The sequence below is a fragment of the Pteropus medius genome, unplaced genomic scaffold, assembly GCF_902729225.1.
Source record: "Pteropus medius unplaced genomic scaffold, Ma_sr-lr_union100, whole genome shotgun sequence".
Lineage (NCBI taxonomy): Eukaryota > Metazoa > Chordata > Mammalia > Chiroptera > Pteropodidae > Pteropus > Pteropus medius.
Genome location: NW_024349803.1, coordinates 1,621,193 through 1,647,502, shown reverse-complemented (window position 1 = coordinate 1,647,502; position 26,310 = coordinate 1,621,193). Strand labels below are relative to the sequence as shown.

General features: G+C 44.3%; 1 protein-coding gene across 7 annotated transcripts in view; it reads left to right on the top strand.

Annotated features, from left to right (window-relative positions):
- Positions 1-26,310, top strand: part of CSMD2 (CUB and Sushi multiple domains 2) — a 545,384-nt gene that overhangs the window by 273,659 nt on the left and 245,415 nt on the right. For 5 of the 7 annotated variants that reach the window (XM_039837026.1, XM_039837027.1, XM_039837032.1 and 2 more), the window contains exons 7-10: positions 5,431-5,508; positions 10,740-10,827; positions 11,511-11,635; positions 19,106-19,227. In XM_039837026.1, the coding sequence (XP_039692960.1) occupies positions 5,431-5,508; positions 10,740-10,827; positions 11,511-11,635; positions 19,106-19,227 (413 nt within the window). The remainder of the gene's footprint in view (positions 1-5,430; positions 5,509-10,739; positions 10,828-11,510; positions 11,636-19,105; positions 19,228-26,310) is intronic. The other 2 variants (XM_039837028.1, XM_039837029.1) reach the window with 2 other exon arrangements.

The following is a 26,310-nucleotide window of genomic DNA, read 5'->3' as shown; positions in this document are numbered from 1 at the left end:
CCTAATTCGTCATTCAGTGTCTTACCGTCTTATATTATGAGGACACCCTTCCAACTGTTGTGATTACATCAGAAATGAGATTGCTGATTCCTCTGTCTCTATTTGCAGAAATTGTGGCAAACTGAGCAATGCCTTCAGGGGTCCTACAGGTTTAGACTGCTTCCTAAGTTCAACGTGCACCTTCAAACCTTTCCTGATTTCCCAAAATGATTAGCATCTTTGCTGTCTTGAAGCCTTCCATGGCCGTCGAACTTTCCAGGACAGTAGTAGTGGTGATGTCACCTCAGCTTCTCCATTTGTGTGTTGGCAACATCCTGTTCAAGTCTGGTGCGATAGTTTTATCTTTATCCTTTAAGTCAGTTGACTTGGCAACAGACTTCTCAAATTTTGTTGCTTCGAGGCTTCCCCAGCTCTGTTCCATAATCACTGTTCTTCCCACTGTTCTTCTCCAGAGTGAGGGCTTCAGCGTCTGCTAAAAGGTCTGTACCTGGAAGCATTAGGTCTTAGGCACCTGCACTGAATTTTACATCTTTGGCATAAATCTGCATGAGATGAGGAGCCGGCGTACCAGACACTGGCTTTGTCTAGCAAAAGACTGTGAGTAATGAGAGCATTTCTTCAGGGCTAGTGGCCAGGCAATGAGGCAGGCCCTCAGTAACAAGGGACGAGCAGAGCATAGGATATACATCCAATACGTTTGCAAAGGAGAAATCAGTTTCAGTTTTTAAAAGGGCACCCCTCTGCAACATTTGTAAAGATGGGCTAGAGAGAGTGAATCGGTGAACAAAATCCAAGCGAAAATGGTTGAGTTTAGGGCCATGACTGGCTTAGAACACTGAGAAAAGGATAGACATTGGACACATTTTCTAAAGTTGAAAGAACTGGATTGGGCGAAGGAGTGGGTGTGGCGGGGCGATGAAGGGATGCTCCAGTCAGCAAGGTAACTAAGTGGTGGGGAAGGGGGAGTGATCAAGGTTAGTGCGGGGGCTCAGCCTTGTAGAGGGAAAGTCGGATCCATTGGGATAAGAGGAAGCTGCAGATTCCAGCACTTGGTGATTCCTGAAGTCTTGGAGGCATATTAGGCCTCCCTCTCCTCTCTCCTCCACTAACAGGTCCTTGTCTCCTGCTAGCTCAGCCCAATAACTCATGCTGCGGACTGGAGAGGCATTTGTATTGCCAGATTCTTCTAGCTAAATGTGTACCATGTGTCCCGCTAACCTTTACAACAGCGGGAAAATGTCTTGTAATTAACCAGAATATAAAGGATGAATGGAGCAGCCTGGCAGTCTCCCGTAGTCATTATCATTCGGAAGAAATGGATGTACCTAGTAAGATTTCCATCAACCAGTTAAAGCCAGGATTCTTCTCTCGGGAGACCTGACTTTGTTCACATACAGTACAAAAAGCATGTATAAGCGCGAATTATGTTTCGTGAGTATTTATAGGCATGTATACACAAGTACACAAATGTGTTCTTGTGAGTGTGCTTGTTGTAGACACGAATGTGTGCGTGGATGTATGTACGTGCATATGTGCATCGAGGGTGTGCTTTCGACCGTAGCCGGAACCGTGGGGCCAGACCCAGGCTGTACTTTATCTCCACGTCATCGGTGGTTAAAGCGTCCTCTTCAGAGATCAGTGCTTCAGTGTAATACCGTTGGAACTAACCTAGCAGGGGCTCCACAGATGAATGAATGTACGAACAACATGAACAAATACATCCTGAAATCCGCTAGGTCCTTGCCATTTTGCCCTCCATTCACATTGGGTCTATCAGTAGCGCACTGTGGAGACAGCGGGAGACACACCCTTGTTCTCTCAGCCTTCACACCCAGTCTGCCCTGGTCTGTAGAGCTGGTTCTTGAATAGGCTCCTGTGGCGGCTGGTTTCCTGTGGTGGTCCGCATTCCATCATCGCTCACCACCTACTTGGTCAGACTGTTTAAAGGACAAATCAGCTGTATATAATTCAGGGTGTGACCGCTTCCCTGGGTTGCTCAGACACTGAGGCCCCGGCACGTGGAGGTGGTTTCTTGATGCTAACGTCCCTGGTTACGTGCACCTTGCCAAGAGCTTCCGTCCCAGCCCAGGACGCTCTCCTGACCCGTCCATCAGCTCCAGCAGTGGTGTGGGCCCACCGCGGGCTCCGCCTCCCCAGAGCCTGGGCCTGCGCCTGCTGGACGTACAGCTCTTAGAGACTGTGCTACTGGTGTGAGAAACTTCTGCCCACAGAGCTATGCCCTGCTTCACCAGACTAATGTGTAGTGCCCACACGCAACACAGCAACACAACCGCTCGGACCCAGCTCAGAGGAGTAAATGGTCACAAAGTTTATATGTCATTAAGGAGCCCCCAGTAGCTTCTCAGGCCCCTTCTAGTTCAGTTCTTCTCATCACCTCCACAAGTATTGTCCTAAGGTGACTAGCAGGAAGAAAAGGAAGAAGGACAGAGGCTAGTTCCTGCTTGAGGGATATGATGATGTCATCCACTACTAAAAATGGCCCAAGGAACATTAAGTACTGATCTGTCAGCTTAACCAGCCCCTCCTGGCGAGGATGAGTAGACAGGATGGACACAGAAATTGGAAGGATTCCTTCTGGGGCACTGAGAAGGGTGGGTAGCTGGAGCCTCTTCCCTAATACAACCTCGAGAAGAGAGGAAGAAGGGCTCCCTCTTAGCCACTCTGCCATGTCCACCTACATCTCACAGTCTCCCTTCACCAGCCACAAGGAAACCCCAAGCAGCATTTGTCCCTAACGATGGCATCCCTCGTGCACTGACCCACATCCCCATGCCCTTCCTCCAGTGGACACTACACCCTGAAACAAGGCGATTGGGAAGACTGATTCCCTTCCTCCTTCTTGGTCAGGTGCCCTGAGCCATCACCACAGACCTGACCTCGAATGGGCCACACTGGGTCATAGAGACCTCTTTCCCCACCCCTACCCCAGAGCGGGGGCATCAGGGAGGATACTTCAAACTATTCTCATGGTGCTGGGACCACCCCTAGTTTCTTAGAGATGATTAAATCAAAGGAGTGTTTTTTCCTGCTGCACTGTGTTAGCTAGGCTTGAATAATGCATGTTCCCCTGCTAACACCCTCTGTTTAATAACGGGTCCGTGTTGGTGTTCATTGGAAATTTTCCTGCTGGATACACATGGAGAGTAACGCGCGTTTATAAAAAGGGTTTGGATGCACGTTGGGAAGCAGTGACTCTGTGGTAGTAACTGAATTCTGTCAGGCACTCAGCTTAGACAGCAGCCTGGCAGGGGACAAATCCATGGGGAGCTTTTTGATGTAGATGGTGGCGGGGGCAGCTGGGAGATGGCCCCCTTGCGTGCCTGGTGGGCTTTCGTTTCGGGACTGGCATGGTACTTCAAGTGCAGAGCGAGTACCTGAGTTTTCAGGGTCTGAGTTAAAGAAGGATAACAGTGTCCCTGGGAATGCTTTGGGGGCAGGTCACAAAAGAAGACACTGAGGTTCAGCCAAAAGAACAGCTGCTTCCTGGCTCTGTGACCTACAGCAAATCATTTAAAACCATTTCGAAAAAACATTAAAAAATAAAAATAAAAAATAAAACCATTTCGAACCCCATTTTTATTATCTATTGAATAGGTATAATAACTACTGGTCAAGGTTGTTGTGCGTATAAGGACCAAATGGAATGACTGTTGAGGGCCTACTGTGTAGCAGGTGCTATTCTAGGCATCAAGGATACAGCAGTGAACAGAACAGACAAAAGTCCCTGCCTTCATGGAGCTTAACGTTGCTGTGCGGAGTGACAAAAACCACTAAGTAAATGGTATGGTATGTTAGAAAGTTAGGGAGATAAAGTTAGGCAGATATAGTAGGGGAGCTGGGGTTGGAGATATAGTTTTAAATAGAGTGGGCAGAGAAGGCCTCCATGAGGAAATGGTGTTTGCACAAGTGTTTCAAGGGAAAAAAGGAACAAGTCATGAAGATTGCTGGGGGAAAGCATTCTAGGGAACTGGTAGACTGAAGCAGGAACATGCCTGGCATTATAGGAACATCAGGGAGGGCTGTGTAACTGGAAGACAGTGTTTGGGGTCCTGGGAAGGCAGGCTAGTCTGTGCAGGCCATTGTAAAGACTTCGGCTTTTGCTCTAGGAGAGATGGGTTGCCACTGAAAAGTTTCGAGCAGAGACGTAATTTGGTCTGACTTGTGTTTTGAAAAGATCCCTCTGGCTCTTGTGTTGAGAACAGACTATAACAGGAGCAAGGAGGGATGATGGGAGGCAGTGGCCAGACGGAGGAGAAGTAGCGGAGAGTTGAACCAGGCTGATAGACACGGAAATTCCATTCGGCTATGTTTGGAAGGATTTGCTGATGCAGCGTGTGTGCGTGCAAGGAAAGGAGTCAAGATGGTGATATAAATAAAGAACTTGTAAGGCACTTAAGCTCAGGCCAGGGCCTGGCACACTAGAATTGCCTGGTCGAGTGGTTGCTACCTCTGCTAGGTATAAGTCTGAGCAGGGCAGAGTTACCCAGCAGGGGCCAGCTAGGACATGGAACAGGGGTCTGGGATTGGACAGAGATACCAAGCCACATAACAAGAGACAGGATGAAGCCCTTGGAGGCCAGCAGAGAGCCTTAGGGAACTGAGGTGGTCAGACAGGAGGAGGTTGATGGATGCGGGGGAATGGTGTTTGCAATTGAAAAGTTCTGGCTCTGGTGGTGCCTTTGTTGTGCTATTTGGCAAAGTCCTGATAAGCTGTAGACTGGACTTAGCAATGGGATCAAAACCCAGTTCAGTTCATCTGGCCACCACCTGAACCAGGCACTGTTCCCCAGAGCCCTGCAGGACTCAGCTGCTGCCCACAACAGGTCATCTGGTGTAGGCTAGGCTGATTGGCTCCACAGGTTTTTCATCCTCCTGGAGCCAGCCATAGCTTCTCCCAGTGATGGGAGAGATGCAGGAGGGAAAGTCTAGTCTGACAGGTACTTTTCAAGCTTTTGGGCCATATCAAGGCCTCCAGAATTCTAAAGCCCAAACCTTAAGTCAAAGGGTGAGGATAAAATATACCCCTTCTCTTTAATGGGAAGAAAAGTACAAAGTCACATTGCGAAGGGTACGGATACAGGAAGAGTGACAATCTTGGGGGGCTGTAATCCAATCTAACGTACCTATTCATGGCTGGTTCAGAGATTGGGCAGAAACGCAGGGCTTCACGGGTGGACAGGAGATCACGCTGTCTGCCTCGCCCAGAGGACCAGCCTTCATAGCAGCTTTCTCCGTGTCTGAGAACCTGCTGCCCTTGAGCGCTACCCTTGGTATATCCTGGCCCAGATGGGCTTCTGGCTTTGACCTACCACGTAGTGTCCTAAGCCAAGAAAGAGACTATTCGAGAGAGACCCCAGCCCCCATCACAGACAATAACTTAACCCATTTTCCCTCTTGCTTCCTCTCTAGTCAAGAAGCAAATCGAGTTGAAGTCTCGAGGCGTGAAGCTGATGCCCAGCAAAGATAACAGCCAGAAGACATCTGTGTGTAAGTGTCCACCCGCCTGCCGGGCCTCTCGCTCGAGGTCAGACCCGCCGGTGCTGTGACCGTGGGGTCGGGGGTGGGGGGCATATGATGCTTGAATGATTTCCCTTCAATATCGCTTCCCTCCATCCCGGGCTCTGCGCATGGGCACGCTGACCTAGTGGCCAGTGAGCAGTCCCAGGGTCTGTTCTTGGCCTTCTCCTCCTCCCCCTCTGCCCACTTCCCTCTTTTCTCCTCTTTATCCCTCACTTCTCATTCTAACTGCAGTCCAGGGAGTCATTACTGCTCCATTTCTCTCTTTATTTTTCCTTTTGAATCACTTCCACCTGCTAAGACAGTCATTTTTCCGGCTCCTCGTCTAGGAGTCAGTAACCTCCAGCTGGAATCGTGGAGGCTGCAGGGTCCTAATTCCATTGGGAAGGGGAGAGAGAGAGGTACCGAGTAACCACCAGGGTCCCTCGACCCGGCTGGCCAAAGAGTGGGCCGGAGGAAAGGGGCGCTGCCTCTCGAGCCAGTGGGGCGGGGCAGTGCTGGGCTCTCTGCTTGGGCACGGGGAAGATTATGTCTATGAGAACATGTTTCTGCTATTAGTGTGCGAAAGCTTAAAAGGAGGACATCTAATGCTGGGGAAGAGCTGGAATGTCACTCCGGAAACACTTGATTGGAGCCTGTACTAAGGGGCTTTGGGGCTAGAGCACAGGAAGGGCCACTCAGGAAGGTTCTGGGCCACTCTGAAAGCAGAGGAGACTTTTCTGAGAATCCTTCTGTTTTCGTTCTGGAGGTACGTGCGGGGAGCCTTCCTCGGTCCCCGAATGACTGGCCTTCTGATTTACTGTCTCCGCTACTTCCTTCCTTCGCCTCCCGCATTTCACATCCTGCGGTCTCTCCGTCCGCTTTCCCCAGCCTCCTTCCTCCTCACCCTCTCTGCTTTCCCCTCTCCCTCTGTTTCTCTCCTCCCTCCTGACCCTCTCTTTCCATCTCACCTCCACGTGCTCACTTCTTTTGAGATGCTAGAAATACTTCCTGAGAGAGACAGTGAGCCTCACGTGGTATCGCACATGTTTGCAGAGCTCGGTGCTGAGTGCAGCAGGAAGCTGGGTGGGGGGAGAGGCCATTTGGTCCTGAGCCTCAACAGAACTAAGCCTGAGTGTGGGATTTTCTCTGGTCTTTTTAGTCCTCAAATCGAGATGGGACACCACTCCCTGACTCTGGGGACCGTTGTCTCTGGTCACTGCAGCCTGAGGGAGCCGGATGGCAGAGGGCAGCCAGGAGGCCTCGCATATGTGCTTGGCGAAGGGGACCAGGGGAAGAAGCAGGGAGCAAGGAGAGCTCAGAGTTAGGCCAGGAGTCTGCAGAGAAGGCACGAACTGTGGCCCTGGCCCTCTTTCTTTCTGTAGCCACAGAAGAACTAAGCCAGGCACAATTTAATTTCCAAGTTTACCCTGGAGCCACTGGCAAACTTTAAGGAAATGGCCCAGATTTAGGAGAGCAAGTTGTTATCCCATTGTGTTTTCAGGTAACCATGTCACCCCAGGTACTAACGTCTCAGTTTTCACATCTGTTTAATGGGGATGCGAAACCTTACTCTCCCTTCCTCCCAAGGATACCGTTGAACCTAAGCTGGGCCTTCTCGACCTAGGACTTCAGGAAGTCCATGAACTTGGTAAAAATTACATGTGATGTTGTGGGTGTATTTTGTGGGCGAGAGGGTCCATGGTTTTCATTAGCTACTCAGAAGTGCCCAGAGCTCCCTCAAAAGGGTGAAGAAACCTTATTCTAATGAAACGATGGAAAAATTCTTTTAAAAAATATACATCTCTTTATAACAAGGTATTGGTCTCTGTTATGAGATTTCTTGACAAGGGATGGGTATGTGACTTAAGCCGCCTCAGAGACAGGTAACCAAATGTCTGCAGGTGTCTGGCCCTTTGTGTTCTGCCCAAATTGCCTGTGGACCGATGCTCTGAATTTCTGGGGAGGAGTGGCCCACACTTACATAAACTGGACCCTGCTTGCTGCCTTCACCTGTTGATGTATGGGTACCATGGACCGCCGGCCGTCAGCTCTGACCATCCACGTGTCTGTGCCTCCCTCCACTTTGGGTTGAAGGAATTGCCTTTCTGAGCATTTTGCGGCTTCTTCTTCACCAAGGGGTGGGGATAAGGTTCACCTTCCCTTCTTTTCCTTCCCTCTGTAGCCAACAGCAAATTAATGCTACAAACATAAGCAACTGGTTTCGATTAGGCAGGGGAGGTTGGAATGAAAGAGAGGCGGAAAGCCTCTTGTCTCTGTAATTCAGGCAGTAAACTGCTTCCTAGTACTTAAGTTTGCTTGTTTCCTGGAAAGCCTGAAAGTCACATGGGGCTGCTGTCACCTGGTCAGTCCTCCCAGAAAGACTGGGTACCAGTGGGGTGTGAGCAGCTTATTGCTGAGCTTATAACTTCCTGGATGGCGCCTGAGGCTGACTGCAGGCTGGCTGATTAAAGGGGAGGCAGCGGGTTTGCTCTGTACGTCGGGGGTCTGTGGTTCAGTGGGTGGATTGTGCCATGATCTCCCCCTTCTTGTCCAGCTGCATCCTCATTCGTCAGCCTTCTGCTCTGTCTGCTTACTGGGCGGTGTCGGTACTGAATGAGAGGGCAAGAAAAGGGGGCAGGACCTTGCTCTCCACTGTTAACATACTACCAGGTGGCTGTGTGGTTCCCATGCGGTGGTTGGGCAGGGACTTTGGGGTGGGTGTGGTCGGTGGGCAGGGTCGAGTAGGCAGAGCCTAAAGAAAAGAAGGTGGGAGCTTAGCTGAGAAGTCCTCGGTAGGGATGGATCACCATGAGGCTGGCTTACCAACAGAATAACCACAAGTACAACTCAGGACTGACCTCATCTTCTTAGAACAGAGGCTCCTCTCTCCTTCCCATCCCCCTGGGCATCTGAGGACACCAGTTATCTCCTTACTTCCCATCGTTTGCAAAACACTGAGGCTTTGGGAGGCAGGAGCTTGCTCTGCTTTGGAGAGGGCATTTCCATCTTGTCATCCTGGCCTAGAGAGTCCTGGACTGGTGGGGGTGGTAACGTTGCTAAGTTTAGAATGTGAAAGCTTTGGAGGTAGAGACTTGGCAAGGAAGGGGGTGGGAGTAGGGGACAAGCGTCTGGTGGGAGTAGCTGGATTTCACCTGGCAGTGTGGAATGTTGGAGAAAGGGAGACTCCCCACGAGGCCTGGGCTCATTGCCACACAACCAAGAGGACACCAGGTGTCTGGCTTGAGCGTGCAGAATGTCCAAATCCTCAGATTCCCTTGGCCAGCCACACCCTGGGATACCTAGAGGTTTGAACAGGGTCTACACCAGTCTTCTAACTGCAGAAATGAGCTTCAGACTCAGTGAGTCTGAAACAGGACTCCTCACAGGTCCCTAGGCCAGGAAATCCCCTGCTCCCACACCCACACCCTAGTCGTCCATGAGCCCTGGTGATTTTGTCCTTGCTGCTACCTCATGTCAGTCCCCACTCCCAGGCTCTTATTGTCTTTTACCTGGACAATCACAAAACTTCCTAACTCATCTTGCAGTAACTGGCCTCCCAGTGAGCAGTCCAGATCCTCCATGCCCTTCCCCAGCTCAGGACTCTGCAGTGGCTCCCCATCTTTTTCAGGATCAGACTCCAACCCCTTAAAAGTCTGACCTCTGAAACCTCGCCTTCTGCTCTTCCATGTCACTCATCACTCTCCCTCCTACTCTGGTCACACTGGGCAACCCCAGGTCTTTTTCCATGTTTCCACGTCACTCCCAGTGCCTGTCTGTTTGCCTGAACTGCCATTTCTCTGCCACCGTATGCATCTAGATCCTACTCTCTCAGAAGTTCCGTGTTGAATGCCACCTCCTCCAGGCAGCCTTTCACGCTTCTCTCAGCAATATGAGATGGGTCTTCCTTCTGAATCTCCCTGTAGCTGCATCCTTCATCACTTCCCCCTGTGGTTTCAGTTTGTTTCCCTATTTCATGTCTTCACTCAACTGGGAGCTCCTTGAAGACAGAAGTCATATCTGACATCTGACATTGGCATCTCCCATGGTATCCAAAATAGGGTCATGTACACAGTAGGTGCTCAATTGATGCTCGTTGTGTGCTCATGTATGGGAATGGGTGAGGGGGTGAGTGAGTGATGGAACGTGTTACTCATATTGTGGGACTTTGAGTGGGCGGGGCGGAAAGGGGCCAACTCAGAGAATGTTGCTCTAGACGCCCTGTCGTCCTTCGTCTCGAGGGTGCTGTTGGGATCTTGGGACTGCTGAGGCCTTGGACGGAACGCTTCTGGGTAGGCTACCTGCCTGGCCCCAGCTCCTGGTCATCCGCACAGCCAGGAATCCAGAGGCGTGAGGGGGTTCCAGCCTCATGAGTGTGAGCATCTCTCAAGAACAATGAACCAGCAGGGACTAGAAGGTTTTCACCACCACCCCACCCCACTGGAGACAGGAGAAAATGAACATTGTGTGTGTGCGCTGCCCCCTTACCAAGCCCCTCCTTTAGCCAAGATGGCTGTGCACATGGTTTTTGTAAATAGGAGTCTGGTGTTGGCAAGTGTGGGAGTATCACACCACCTGCCAGAACGACCACAGGTGCCATCTCTGCTTGGTACCCTTGGCCGGAGTCACTGGCGGTGGGGTTAGAGGTGCTTGGGTTACTACCCACTCTGGCTTGAGAAGTGTCTGATGGGAAGAGGTTTCTCAGCAGAAATAGCCATGTTCGATCTAAGTCCCTGCTTTGACCTTCACACTACAGATTTCTCTTACATTCTTTACCGTTTCTGATCACACATCCACTTTTATTTAACTTTCTTTGAGTCATATCTCCATTTGGGGGTGAGGTTGGGGGGCTCATCTCATCTAGAGTCGCCACCCCCAGATCCGAAGCTCAGGGTGGGGAGTTCACTGGGTGCTGTACGCTGTTGACCTCTGGTCGCTGGTGTGGGGTGAGGGAACAGAGCAGTTGTTGGTTTGGGGTGCCTGCCTCTGAGCCCACATGCTCTTGATGAATTTCACTTGGACTTGGTCCACAAAAGGGATTTGTCAAAAGCAACTCCCCACCTTGCACACTCAGGAAACCCAAACCCAACGGACTACAGCAACCCCACCAGAGAGCAGGGCCTAATTCAGTCCCTGCATCCACCTCCCACCCCAAGACGCTGCCTGGGCTGGGGCCTTCCTGTGATTATCCATCTCTGTATGTGCTGTTTTTTGCCTTGTAGTAACTCAGGTTGGTGTGTCCCAAGGGCATAATATGTGTCCAGACCCTGGCATACCTGAAAGGGGCAAAAGACTAGGCTCGGATTTCAGGTAAGATCTGTTCGGGAACTGTCTGATGGCAAGAAGGGTGGGGTAGACTGTTGGGGCGAAGACAGGGCTTGGCCCTCCTGGAGGTAGAATGAAGAGGATGGTGCTGGTACAGGAACAGACACTTTCTAAAAAAGAGCCATGGCCTTTGACATTCTTTCCCAGTCCAGTCCTGGGAATGGTGCCCATGCCAGAGTGGGCTGTAGACTGCCAGCGTTACTCAGCAAACTTATACTCAGGGTACAGAGGACTGCTGTCATCAGTGATGACGTGCCAGCAGGCAGCTCATGCCTCCAATAATCTAGGAGATCCTAGGGTCCCAAGATGGTGCATTTTGCAATTTTAATTATCAAGGCATCTCTCCATAATCCTCCATTTTTAGTAAAGTTTATGTGTGTCCTCCACCCACCCTTAGCTGTCCTAATTGATACTTTTCTCAGAGGATCACTGTTTTGCTCACAAAGTTACCTTTGAACTCAATCCTAAAACCATTCAGTGGTCAAAAAAAAAAAAAATGAAGAAGCAGAAGTTCCTTCCAATGGAGATTTTAAGTGATAAAATAGAGTAGAGATTAAGGGCCAGAGAAGAAGTAAGGTTGGTGTGGTACTTCTCTGTGGAAGCAGGAAGGGCGCGGGGCAGGCTGGGAAGGCCCAGAGATCGAGCTCATAACACACCTTGTCTCCCAGGTTAGGATCCAGCGTCCAGTTCACCTGCAACGAGGGCTATGACTTGCAAGGGTCCAAGCGGATCACCTGTATGAAAGTGAGCGACATGTTTGCGGCCTGGAGCGACCACAGGCCTGTCTGCCGAGGTGAGGGTGCCCCGGGTAAGGGAAGCTGCCCAGAAAGCTGGGCGGGGCATGGAGGACAGAGCCTAGCTCCCCAGACTGGTTCGCCCCACTCTCATGGCTCCCCAGGCCACAGATTCTGCATTCATTTACTAATTAACTTACATTTATTTAGCACCTTATCTATATCAAGATCTATACTAGGATGAGGCGATCCAGGGGTGGGGAAGAGAGACATAGCCCTTGCCCTGCATGGACCTTACAGGCTAATCGGGGAGCCACGTAGGAAGCAGGTTGCTAACTCATTGCACAGATGTCACAACGACACCTAGACAGGAGGGGAATTCACCCTTATTATGTCACCTTTAATCCCTCCACTGTAACACATACACATCCAAACTCTGAATCTCAGTGCCCTGGTTTCTTTCCACATACTCAACAATAAGATCCGCACTTCTGAAGATGCTCTCAGCTAAGCAGAATACGTGGGCCGTGGTCTCAAAGGCTCCTCGGCCCTAACCCCACATATGGGCATCTCGTTCTCCAGGGCCATGCCACCCACATCCCCAGATACAATCACATGGACCAAGGCTGAGCTGGTTGAGCCCCCGTCCCCCAAATAATCCTTAAGTAGCAGACATGAGTGTGCTTCATCGTTAGGACAGGACAGCAGCTGCTTCTGTGGTAGAGAAGGCCCTGGCTTCACCCGCCTGGCACCATGAGACGACTTGTAATTTCTTATACTCTGTGTGTATCTCTTATCTTCCATCGTTTGTACACATAACCAGGGTTCAGTTCTTGGTGCAAGAGTAAACACTTGTCTGGAGTCTGTAAACAAAGCCTGCAGTTGCTCACTATAAAATTACATTCTGGATCCCTCCAGTTTAAGAAGGAGATTCTTTGACCGTCTCCAGGCACATGTACCACAATGAAATTCATGCAGATAAGGAGTCCAGGAAAAAACCCTGATCATGACTACACTGAGGAAGGAACAAGGTTTAAGCTGAGACCCACTCCCTTTTTTTAATGTATTGATAAGTTATCTGGAAAAGGATCATGAACATACCTTTCACATCTTTCAAATAAGCCTTAGATTTATTCATTCCCACTCAACTTTGAAGTGGCCATGATCTACATTTAATAATGTAGTTTGAGTTCCCACTAATTTAAGCTATAATATGTCAAAGATTCCACTTAGCTAGTATTTTCCAAAACTCAAACAAAAGAAGAATTCTTGGGTCTAACTCTCTATCAGCTTTGCCACCACCTGACCATGGGCAATTTGGCCAATCACTGATTTTCCCTGGGCTTATTTTCTTATCTGTAAAGGGAGATAATGGCACCTACCTATCCATCTTGTGTTACTTTGAAAGTCAAATGGAGTCGTGTATTTGGAAACACTTTTTCAATTTGGGAGTGTTCGGCAAAACAAATATCCTAGTGCTGGGATATAAACTCTATCATGCAAGGCCTTCTGTTCTGCCCATTGCCTGGAACAGGGCCTGGCACATAGTAGGCGTTCAGTAACGTGTTGAATGGACGACTGCACGAATGAATAACTGAATAGCACACCACTCTGATTCCAGGGAGCCAGATGCCAGCTGTGTATAGACGCATAAAATTATCAAATCTGGAGACCAAAGGACCCTGTGCTAATCTGTTATTTTAAAATTCCTTCTAAGGAGCTAGAATAACGAAGCCTTTAGATGGTGGTGAGATCCGATCTCTCTTTCCATCAGCAGAAGGTTGTCTTCTTAGTAATGGGGTTGTTTACATGAATATGCCTGGGGGCGCGGGCGGAGGGTTGTTTCGGAAGTTCACAGTGGAGTAATGTCCTCATCTTTTTCTCCAGACGTGTTGTATGCCCCATTCAAGTCCCTCCTGTGTTTTTGACCCACTTTCCTCTGAGTTCTCTGCCATCCTGTTAACTAAGCATAAGACTAAGCTTTTTCATATCCATTCTCCTTCCGTCCTCTGCCACTGTGAAGTGGGGAAAAAAAATCATGACAAACAGAGCCAGGCAGAATTGGGTTCAAATGCAGCTATCACCACTTTTTAGCTGTCCTTGGGCCAGTTTCTCCACCTCTCTGAATCTCTTTTTTTCTCTGCTAAAAGCCAGTGATTATAGAACATTACTTAATGATATTAACGGCGAGGACTAGGTGAGGTAGCGGACCTGAAAGCACCCTTTTAGAAACATCCCAGTGTGTCTGTGAGGCTTATGTGCACACATGTTTGGTTTAAACTGCTCAGCCCTGTTGCCTTATAGTTTCCCGAAGCCTGGCAGCTCAGCCACAGCCTCCAGTGGCTGTGGTTCTTTTAGAAATCTGTTCCCTCACTGTCTTGCCTTGTCATATTGCAATCACAGTTTGGGAGGCACACAGACTTTGATCTAGATCACAACTCTGCCCCCTGAGAGCTTACTGGCTCTGGGTGGGTCCTTCTTCTTTCTTAGCCTCAGGGCCCTCATTTGTGAACTGGGGAAAACAAAACCTCCTCTGCCTAGTGATGCAAAATTTAAATAAACCATGTTATTGCAAGTGACCAGCCCTCACTGTGGTGCAGAGGGGACTCTCAGTCCAGGTTTACCATCCTGCCACTGTCTCGCTGTCTCTGTCCCTTTTTCTCTCCCATAGGTCATTGTGAGGGTGGCTCCTGGGTCTGGACTTGGTAGATCTGTCCTGGGCTCCCCCGAAGGTCAAAGGCTGAGATAGATATTAGATTCAAGGATCCTTTTATTTTGGCAGTTTTGACAGTTTTATCTTTTTAAAATCTCTTACTTCGAGTTTAAGCAAACCTCATTTTAAGAATAAAAAGGGACAAAACTCTGAATTCCAGGATGGCTCTGCTAATAAAAAGATTACCGAAAGATCACATTCTAAAAAGAATTCGCCACCATACATAGTGGTATTATTTTACCTCTAATGCATTTAAATTATGATTTGATTTTAAATATTCATTTCCACACAGTTAATTACACTAAAACATGAGGCCTGGCAAATAATAGGTTCTTGACAAATGTTTGAGGACGACCTGAATGAATCGGTGATTGAAATGAATGAACAATATGGCACTGTGCCCTCATTTTGGAATTTAAAATCAGGTATTCACAGGTCTTTCTTTTGTTTCCCTCCCACCCAAAGAAATAAGCTTCTAATTTGACTCCTAGAAAATTCTGATCTTTCCAAGGGGATTCAGGACAACCGAAATACTGTTATACGAATTCTATTCAGCCCCAAACAGAGGCCGAGTAGTATAATGTAGGGCTCTTCGGATTTATTTTATACATGGAGCTCAATATTTTAAAATAAGCTTTAACAGAAGCCCAATAAATAAAACAGATGCAAGGGGAATATCTCTCACTGAAGTAGGGGCAGGGGGTTTGGAGTGGCCCCCTCCTTACCACTCTTAGAAGCCCCTAAGCCACCTTCCAGGAACTCCTGAGGCTTCGGGGAATCATGTTTGTAAACCCCTAATGGAGTAAAGAGGAAGAAATTGACAACCAGGAGACCTGGTTTCTGGTGACCACAAATTGGTGTTGACAGAGGATAGGGACTGAGTACCAGCCCCGGATGAAGTACTTACAGTTACTGAGCCACAGAGTAGATAATCAACAGAAAGCAATACATTATTGCTTTTCTTTATAGAGAAACCCAGTATTTGCTGTATGAATATATGTGTGTGTGTTTACTTATATATTATATATATATAATATATATATTATATATATACACACACATTTATATATAAGTTTATATATATATTATATATATTATATATATTATATATATATTATATATATACACACACATATTATATATATACATAATATATATAATATATAATATTATATATATAATATATAATATATATATTATATATACATATAATATATATATTATATATATACACACACATTTATATATAAGTTTATATATATATTATATATATTATATATATTATATATATACACACACATATTATATATATACACACACATTTATATATAAGTTTAGAATAAAAGACTTTTTGGAGGCTAGAACACCAGATTCAGAACTCGGAGGCCTAAGTTCGAGTTTCAGCCTTGCTATTAACATACCGTATGGCACAGGGAAAATTACGGAATTGTTCTGAATCTTCTCCCTCATTCTCATAAAATGGGAGTGAAATGTGGGAAATATGGCACAAACTAGCTGAATTAAATGCCATGAAAATTACAGGTGACTCTCCTTCTTGCTGGCCTTTCCTGGATAGCTTCCTGGGTCTACTCTTTAACACTAATGTTCCGAGTTTTGTTTTCATCTTCCTCCTCTCCCCTTCCCTTCCCTTCTCACCTCTTCTCTCCCTTCCTCTCCCCTTCTTTTTCTCCTCCCCTCTTCCCACCTCCCTGCCTCACTCTTACACCCACCCTCCTCTCCTCTCCTCTGTAGTTACTCTCTCTGGCTGACTCACTGCCTACGCTAGAATACATGCCCCATCGCTCCCTGAGTTCCTTAGCTATCTACATGTGTGAATGATGAAGCTCTCATTGATTGAACTATTTATACTTGTGTAAAGCGTTGTAGTAGGCATTTTTCATAATTTCTTTATGAAGAAAATTCCAATATCCGTATTTTAAGTTTAGCTCAGGCTTGGAGTGGTCAGCCAGCTTGCCTGAGGGGCACAAAGCTAATTGGCTGAGCTGAAATTCAAACCCCAACTCGGAAGGCTCTACCTTACTTCTTGAAAATTACACCTGCACAACCTTCAGAGTCATTATACTGGGTGGAAGCACATAGAACAACTTTCTCTGCTTTTTGGTAGCTTTTATTTTATTTTATTTTATTTATTTTATTTATTTTATTTTATTTTATTTTATTTTATTTTATTTTATTTATTTGGTATAGCAATAACTAGAAAAAAAGAGGGCATGACTACACAGCTTAGGCTTGGAAGGTCCTGGAGAAGTTTCTTGAAAGTTATCCAGCAGAGCATTTGATGAGAAAAGGCAAAAAGGGGGACATAAACATGTGTTTACTCATTTATTCAGATCTCATTTGAGCATCTACCATTTTGCCAGCCTGTGTGGGTTGCAGCCATGAGCTGCCCATCTGTTGGTCGGATCCTGGGGGCTGGCCGTTCAGGGGGAAGTCTGTCTGTCCTCAGACCCCCTGACCTTATTCCAGACACTAGAGGAAAAATGTAGCTGATGCTCCATTCTGAACCTATTTTAAAGTGCTCCATGCTAACTATCTGCAGATTGTAATATTTTAATTAATTCTCTCTAAGCTCTTAAAGCAGTAAATGCCTTTTTTGACCTGTTCTCTCTAATTACCTTCAGCATATTTCAACACACTGCAAATACCATCTAATTTTTGGAAACGAGTGCAGGATAAATTGAGTCTGAAGCTGAGGGCTTTTAAGGCAGCAAAACCTGGCTTTCCAGAAGAGGTGTGAGGTGGTGCCTGTGGAGATTTGTAAGGACCCCCTGCAGGGCTGGGATTCTGAATCCACAGGTCCTCTGCAAAGGTGGGCTGGGATCACGCTTTTGGTTTTGATGATCTTATTCTAATTTGTTTAGTAATGTTGTCAGTCTCAAGTGTGTCCACAGGAAAAATTATCTTACGTAAAGAAACTTCAAGAAAGGTAGACAAAAGAAATCTTAAAAGAAATCTTGAAAGAAATCTTGGGCAGAGTGAAATGGAATGAACGTGGCATTGCGAGTCTGACCTTCCCAGCTCCTCTTTGTTGAGCACTGATGATGTCCCAGGTCCTGGGCGAGCCTTCACATCCATTATCTCATATAACTTCATCCTCACCTTACCTCAATGAGGCGATGTCACTAGTCCCATTTTACAACTGAAGTAGAATCAGAGAGGTTTTCTAACTTACCCATGCTTAAACAACCAACAGGTAAATTTAAAACCCAGTAAGCTAAGCTGGTAAACTCACAGCCTGTGCTCTCCTCACCATGGTAGCTGCCCTCAGGCCCAGCTATAACAAGCACAGTCTGTGAATTTAAGTGTTTCTCAGAGCCAGATTACAGGAGCAATCAGATGCACTCAAGGGGTGTGGAGGAGAGATTTCCCCTAGGGCTTTGTTCCAACTTGATTCCACTGACATTTGAGCTCAGGATGAGGGAGAAGGTCCTTTAGGCTCAGGACTGGGGCAAGCCACCAGAGGGAACATCCTCACTGAAGATGATGAGCTAGAAGAGGAGCAATTCTGACCCAACAGCCTCTCGCAAATAATCCTCGGACAACCCTTGCTCTTCTTGATTCGAATGGTTTTCAGTGGCCTTCAGAGAGGAGGGATTGTTTCCCAGACGTTTTCTCTCCCCGTACTCTGCTGGGCACTCAATAAATGTTTCAATGAGTGAGTGCAGGAATGAGCTCATGAAATGAGAAGCGATGAGTTATATCTGGGAGCAGTGGAAACAGCTTCCTGGGACAGGTTTATCATGGCCCTCTCCACACACCAAGGGAAGCTCTAGGATATTTTGCCCCATCAGGGGAAACCAGGTTTGACATCACTTTCATTTTATCTATTTAGGCTTCTGAGTTTGCTCACTATTTCTTTACTGTTAGGCACTTTGCCTGCGATTAGGATAAATTGCCATGTGGGCAGCCACGGAACAGGCTCATAGAACTCTTTATTAAAATAGCTGAGCACTAACATTGAAGAATGAAGTGGCTAGAACTAAAGAACACATTTTTAAAGAAGGCAAACACCCAGGTACAATGTAGTACCTTAACGGTTATCAATCACTACTTAATCTAATTAGTTTAGAAGCTATTTTAAAGAGCTTAATTAGATTAAACTGTGATTGATAACACTTTATATCTACTTGAGTAGAGCACTTCTTCTAATTCACCTAGAATCTTTATGCTTCCAGTCAAAAGCCTGTTTTAGGCTTGTGCTATGTGTGGGGAAGGAATTGGGGAAGTCCTTGATTGGCACCGAGATCACTCGGGCTGCCTGGACCTGGGCTGATCTGGAGGCCTTGGCAGAGTCCTTGGGCACAGACATTCTGTGACCTAATTGGGTGGCCTTGATAAAGACATCCTGAGATTCTACATCAGGAAGCCTGAGAGCAAATGGGAAAACAGACAGGTCAGTAGAACAAGGGGAGTGGGTATCTTAGCAGGTCCATAGGTGCTTGAGGCCCACCTAGCTTTAGGTTGATATGAAGACTCCACCCTTTTGGTAGAGATGAGCTGCTGATCACCACAGAGTCAGGGTAGGGAGCTCACTTAGCCTGATCATGGAAATTCATCATTGCCTACAGAGCAGCAGGTCAGGGCATGTGGGGCCTGCCCCCACCCCTGTGCTCCGAGAACTGTGACTTCCCTTTGAACCTGCTGAGAACCATGGGGGAAGAAAACAGGAAGCAGAAGGTTATGTCTGGGATAGGACTATACAGACTTCAGTCTCTTTTGGGCTGGGATGGGAGGTGGGGATGGGAACTGGACCTAGTCTAAACTAAAAGTCTTGTCTTCCATCTCCTCTCTGCAGCCCGCATGTGTGATGCCCACCTTCGAGGCCCCTCAGGCATCATCACCTCCCCCAATTTCCCCATTCAGTATGACAACAACGCACACTGTGTGTGGATCATCACAGCGCTCAACCCCGCCAAGGTAAGGCTTTTGGAGCGGGGGGTGGGGAGGTAGGGAGTGTCCTTTGGGCAGGGCTGGGTTGGGGACTGTTGGCCTACAAGGGGTTTCGAACCCAGAACATGGTCGTGGTAGGTTCTCTGCAAACAATCCTTAAATATCATTTCGATATTAAGTAGATAAAAAGAATATTTAGAACATATAAGTAAAATATAAAGAATATTAATACAACAAACTTTTTTCCTTAAGCTGAACGAATAGCCATCTCTCAGCTTAAGAAAAAGTATCACAGTTACCTTAGTGATGTATGTCCCTCACCAATCCCAGTCCATTCCCTATCCCCCAGTAAACACTACTTTGTGTACTTATCATTCCTCTGCTTTTCTTTATAGTTTGAACATAAATGCGTATCCTTAAAATTACATTATTTAGTAAGCCAGCATTTGAACGTCAAATAAATGTAATCATGTTGTATACATTCTTAATCAGCTTCACTCAAAGTTATGTCCCTAAGATTTATGTATGTCGTGTGTAGTTTTACACTGCTATATATATCTTTTCCCATGTTTATTTCACATTTAGTTTTCTTCCTGTGACATTCCCTTTGTTCTCATAAATTTTACAAGCATCTTGCCAAGACTCTCAAAATAACCTGTTGGAATCTTTAAATATACCAAAACTATAAATCAATTGGAGAAGAACTGGTATCTTTATGATACTGAATCTTCCAGTCCATGGGTATGGTATAGTTCTCTGTTTACTTAGGACTTCTTTAATGGCTTTCAATAAACTTGTGTAATTTTTTCTTCTTTTACAAATCTTGTATATTTACTCCTAGATATCTTATATGTGTTATTGCTGTTATAAATCATATCTTTTAAATTTTTATTTCCTACCTGTTTCTTGCTTATATTTAGAAATGCAATTAATTTTTATTCTTTGATTTTTTTTTTATATAGCAACTGTCTTGTAAAAATTTATCTGTTAATTATTTGAGGTTTTCTACATAAGAGTCATCGTCTTCAAAAAATAATGGTTTTGTTTCTTCCTTTCCGATCCTTATATTTTTTCTTCATTCTTTTCCTTGTCCCAGTGTTCTGGATTGAACCTCAAATATAATGTCAAATCACTGTTGACAGTGGTCATTTTTATCATTGTTCGATGGTAAATAGGGTATTTTTACTTTTCATCATTAAGTATGATGTGTTCTGAAGCTTTTTTTTTTTTAAAGTTTATAGTTTCTCTCTAATTCTAGTTCACTGAGAGCTCTTATTGTGAATAGATGGTGAGTTTTATCAAGCACCTTTCTGTATCTATTGATATCATCATGTGATTTGCTCCTTTAAACCAACGTTGCATTCTGGGGCTAAAACCAACTTGGTTATTTAAAATTATCAGTTTATACATGCCTATATTTGATTTGCTAATATTTTATTTAGTAATTTGCTTCTATTTTGTTAATGAGAGTAGGGGTTTTTTTCCATGTTACCTTTGCCAGATTTTTTTTTTTTTTTTTTTTTTTTTTGGTCAAAATATTGCTAACCTCATAATGATTTGGAGAATGTTTCCTCTCTTTCTATTCTATGGAGTTATTAGTGGAGGATTGGAATAACTTTTGTCTTAAAAGTTTGGTGGAACTCTTCAGAAAAACTTCCCGGGTCTAATGTTCTTTTGTTAGAAAATTTTAAACTATAGATTTAATATTTTAAATGACTAAAGGATTATTTAGATCATCTGATTGTTTTGAGACCATTTTATTAAGTATTCAGATTTATTGGCTATAAAATTCTGTATACTATCTCAGTATATATTTTTATTACCTTTTTTACTACAAATTTTGTATCTTTTTATCAATACTGCCAAAGGTTTCATGTTTTGTTATTCTTTGCACAGAACCAATATTGGCTTTGTTAGTACTTCTTTTGATATATTTCTTTTCTATTTTACCCATTTCTGCTCTCATCTTTATTTCCTTCTTTCTATTATATTTGGGTTTATTTTCTTACTCTTTTTCTAGCATCTTAATTTTGATGCTTAATTTATTATTTTCCAATCTTATTTAAGCATCTAATGCTATAAATTTCCCTCTAAGAACTATTTTGGCTACATTCCTACAGGTTTTTATATGTAATATATCTGATATAGCTTAGTTCTGAGTGTTCTCTAATTTCCATTCTTTCATCTTTCAGCCGTTTAGAAATATCTCTTAATTTCCAAACAAAGGACTTTTCTAGCTGTCTTTTGTTACTGATTCTAAAGCTTGTGGTCAGTGAACATTGTCTGTATTTGATGTACTCGAAATTTGTTGAGACGTGCTTTTTGGATCAGAAATGCTCATTTTTCACATATATTCTGTGTGTGCTTGAAAAAATAAACTGTATGTTGCTGCTTTTTGTGTTCTAATATGTTCATTGTATCAAGCTTATATATTGTGCTTATGTCTTTTATATCTTTATTGATTTCGTCTTCTTGATCAGTCAGCTGCAGAGGAAGGCATATTGCCTATAATTCCTTGAAGTTCTCTTGACTTTGCTTTATGTATTTTAGGACTGTGTTATCAGAGCATGCAAGTTGAGAATATTTATCTTACTAGTGAATTGAACTTTTTCAAAATAATTATGTAATGACTCTCTTTATCTGTAGTAGTGTTTTGATCTTAGAGTTTGTTTTCCGAAATATTACATCAGCTTTCTTTTGTTTTTTGTCTAATAAATCTTTTCCTTTTGCTTTAAAACTTTCTACTTGCTAATGCTTTATATGTGCCTTGTATGCAGCTGGATTTTTAAAAATCCATTCTCACGATCTATGATGTAACTGAAAAAGATAGGCCATTAAAATTATACAATCATTTCTGTTCTTTTAGGGTTTCCCTAAAATATTAACATGCATATTTAATAAAGTCTAATGTAAATAGTAATTTTATGTTCCTCCTGAAAAGTCAGAGGTCTTAGTACACTATGACTTCAATTAATCCCTCCCAATTCATACTCTCTGATGAGTGTATTTTCCTGTTTCATATTCACAAGTCATTGTTGTTAGTATTTAATAAAACTAATGTCCAGTTAGATTTACTGATATATTTACTGCTATTTTGTTTGCTATTCTTTATTGCAATTCTCTTTGGAATTACTTTCTTTCTGTCCAAAGTACATGCTTGAAGGTTTATTTTCCTCTTGATGACAAACTTTCTTAGTTCTTGTTTGTCTTAAAATGTCTGTTTTCTCCTTATTCTTTTTTTTCTTTAGGTGAGGCAACCCTTGGTTGACCTCACAGATTGCAAGGACCTTGTCATCTTACAATCCCTTATATTTTATTTTTTACACCCACAGCACCTTGTCTTCCTCGGTGATCTCCCATCCTAACCAGGCTGGACCCTGCTTAGCTTCCAAGATCAGATAGGATCGGGCTTGTTCAGGGTGGCATGGCTGTAGACTTTCCTTATTCTTGAAAGAACACTAGTATTCACTAGAGATCCAGTTCTCGGTTGATATGCTCTCTGCACATGGGAATATTCCAGTGTCTTGTAGCTTCCAATGTTGCTGTAAGTTTATTGTTATCCCTCTGAATAACAGTCTTCTGGCACTTTTATGGTCTTTTCCTTGTTTTTACTGTCTGTAGTTTCACTATCATGTATCTAGTTGTGGATATTATTGTATTTCTCATACTTGATTTCATTAAGCTTCTTGAATCCATGAATTGTATCTTTCATTAGTTTGGAGAAATTTTTAGCCATTATCTTTTCAACTATTACCTCTCCTGTATTCTCTCTATTTTCTGCTTCTGGAAGTCTGACAAAGCACTCTGTCTTCTCTGTTTCTTAAGTTCTATCATGTTTTCCCTTTTTCATTCTGTTCACTAAGTCTCTGTTCAGCTATGTCTAACCTCTGTTGAATTTATCCACTGAAGAATTGTTTTAATTTCAAATATCATAATTTTATTTTTATGAAGTTCTATTAGATTCCTTTTCAAGTGTTTTTGATCACATGTATAGTCTCTTTCTCCTTACTCGTATGTTTAGATCCTTCTTTAATTCTTTAAATTTATTAAACATATTCTATGTCTGTTAATCCCAACATCTGAAATCTTTGCAAGTTTGATTCTGTTGTCTATTGTTTCTCACCTCTGGCCCCCAGAACCATGTTTCCTTCTTTGTTTTACAATTTTTGACTATGTGGTTAGAATTTATAAACTTTATTTGTGGGAATTATTTAAGACTTGGGTAGAAGGTGGTTTCTTCCAGAGAAAGTTTACATTTGCTTCTGCCCGCTGCCTGGTGACATTACCAGACTAAATTCGCAGTATGAAGGTTTAAAACCACCCAAGTAATTTGAAGGAGTATTTATTGTGTTGGAGTCCCGGGGGAAGTTTTCTGTTTGCTGTCCACTCAGTGTCAAGTTCTGAGATAAAAAATCAGCCTCCGGCGGGCAGATTAGAAGAAAGACAGGCTTATTTCTAGCTCACTCTCATACTAAGGGTACATCTTTAACTAGCTCAGCTTTATTCAGAGGTGTTCTCTCAGAGTCTCCTACTTTGGTGAAGCATGACCTTTGTCTCTTGTTCCTTCTTTATCACAAGACTTTGAAAACCAAAGTTCTATTTCACCAGTTATTAAAAAATGCACTCAGAGCCAAAACCAGCTTCATGCTCTGAGTCACATTTTGGGCCCCTGCGGTCACTGGGTTTTGGACTCAGGAGTATTCTTTCTATATTAGTCTTCTTGGGCTGTCATAACAAAATATAACAAATTGTGTAGATTAAAAAACAGACATTTATTCTATAGGCTAGAAGTCCACTGTGAAGATCCCACCAAATTCAGTGTCTGGTGAAGACTCTCTTCTTAGCTTGTAGAGGTCTTCCTTCTCACTGTGTCCTCATATGGCCTTTCTTTCCACTGTGTACTTACAGAGAGGGAATCCTTGGGGTCTCCTCTTCCTCTTATAAAGATACCAATACCATTGGATTAGGGCCCCACCCTTATATCCTCAGTTAATCTTAAATACCTCCCTCAAAAGCCTCACCTCCAAATACTATCACATTGGGGATTAGGATTTCAACATATGAGTTTTAGGGGGATATAATTCCATTTATGCACTACCTTGTAAGAAGCTATTTTTTTTTTTTTTCAAATTTTACTCAACACGTTAAAATGGTTTGATCAAGGAGCCTAGGACCACAATGCTAGGAACGCTGGAAACAGATTTCCTCTGCAAAGCATTTTACAAAGAAAGAGTCAAACCATTTGATGATGAACCTAGTCAATGGAGAAGGGTGCTCTAGCCACTTACACGTGAGGATGGAGGCTAGACCAGAAGAAGGACTTACTACCATAAGGTTATTAAATTGTTGACTAGAAGGCTCTTTCTTGGGCATTGTTAAAGATGCTTATCTCTGTTTTCTTTTGAACCCGAAGGTGGAGTGCAGGGGGAGATATAGGTAAAGACTGAGAATTTTCTGAGAAACGATTTGATTGATTTCCAGAAGGCCTACCTTTGGCAAATGTTTGACGGTCAGTGGCCCGATATTGGGCGCTCCACCATGTATCCTGCAAGAGGTTACACCAGCTTCAGTTCCTGAAGCCAGCCCCTCTGAAAGGCATTCCCTTAGAGTCGAGCTGTGCAGAAAGCTGTTCTAGCATCTCCACAGGTTTTTCATGAGCTTCAGGGAGCTTCTGGGGGAGCCCAGAAAGGCTAAATGGCATCCCTTCCTGACACCACGTGGGCACACAATGCAGAAATAAGGTGTCAGTGTTGAAACTCAAAATCTATGACTGAAGAATTGAAGCTGCCTGCCTGCAAACAGCAGGGAAAATGGTTAGTGTTTTCTTAACCCTGTTCAATAGGCCACAGCAGAGATACATGTGTGTCCAAGAACTGCTACCTAGTCACCTTTGGGACGTCCCCTTGAGAAAAAAAGCACAGCCTCTCCAAGTTCACAGTATGTTTTATGAGATGAGCATTCATTTGTTCATTGACCATAGGTAATATCTCTGCCCTTGAAGAATGTGCTCATAGGAGAGAAGACATATTTGCAAATAAAAAACTGAAGTACAGATAAAGTACTAAAATACAATGGAGGTATGTCCAAACCTTCCTAGGTTTACTACGGGTAAACCTAGGAAGAAGCCACTAACTGGAAAGCCAGGGAGGTTTTCACAAAGGAGGTGACATTTGAACAGGTTTTAGAAGGACGAGTAGGCTTGGAGATCAATGGCACAGAGTAGACATGTGCAAGGCACTGAGGAACAGTCTCTTAGAACTGAAAGTAATTCAACATGCCTGGATCAAGATGAGGATGGAAAGGTCAGCAGGCTCCAGATCATGGTGAACCCACATAGAAGCTTGGGTTTTATCCTGACATGGATTTTGAAGGGTAGAAGTCTTAGACCGTTGGTAATAACAATAATAGCTCTCTTTTATTATATGTTTATCATGTGCTGAGCACTGAGCTAAGCCCCTGATGTAAATGGTTTTATTTCGTTCTCATAATATCATGATTAATTAGGGTTTAATAAACCCATTTGGTAGATGAAGAAACTGAATCATGATTGGTTAAAGGTTATTAAATTTTTCTGTAGCACATGGCCAGTAAGGAACAGCACAAGGATTTAAACCCAGTCTTTATGGCTCCATTGTCCATGCAATTAAGTAGCTGGATGGAATGAGGTCTAAGAGTAGCAGGGAGCGAGCAGGATTGACAACACTGGGATCAGTCCTGGGGAGCATGCTGACCACTCTTCTTCTGAACCAGAGCAATAGCAGGAAAGCCTGAGTTTTTGAAAGATGGCTCTGGCAGGAGTAGAGAGGGTTATACGGGGATACTGGAGGGAGCGAGACCAGTTAGGAAGCTGAAGCAATTATCCAAGGAAGAAAAAGAGGGGCATCAACCAAGACTTTGGAAATGTGGATGGGAGGCAAATTTGCGAGAGATTTAGGGGCTGGAATGTGACTTGGTGGCTGATTGGATGTGAGGATTCAAGGAGAAGAAGGAGTTTATTTAATATTGTATCCCAAGTGACCAACACAGTGCCTGGCACTTGGTGGGCACTCAGGAAACATTTATTCAATGAACAAATGAATGATGACTCAATGCTTTCTGACTTGGACCAGT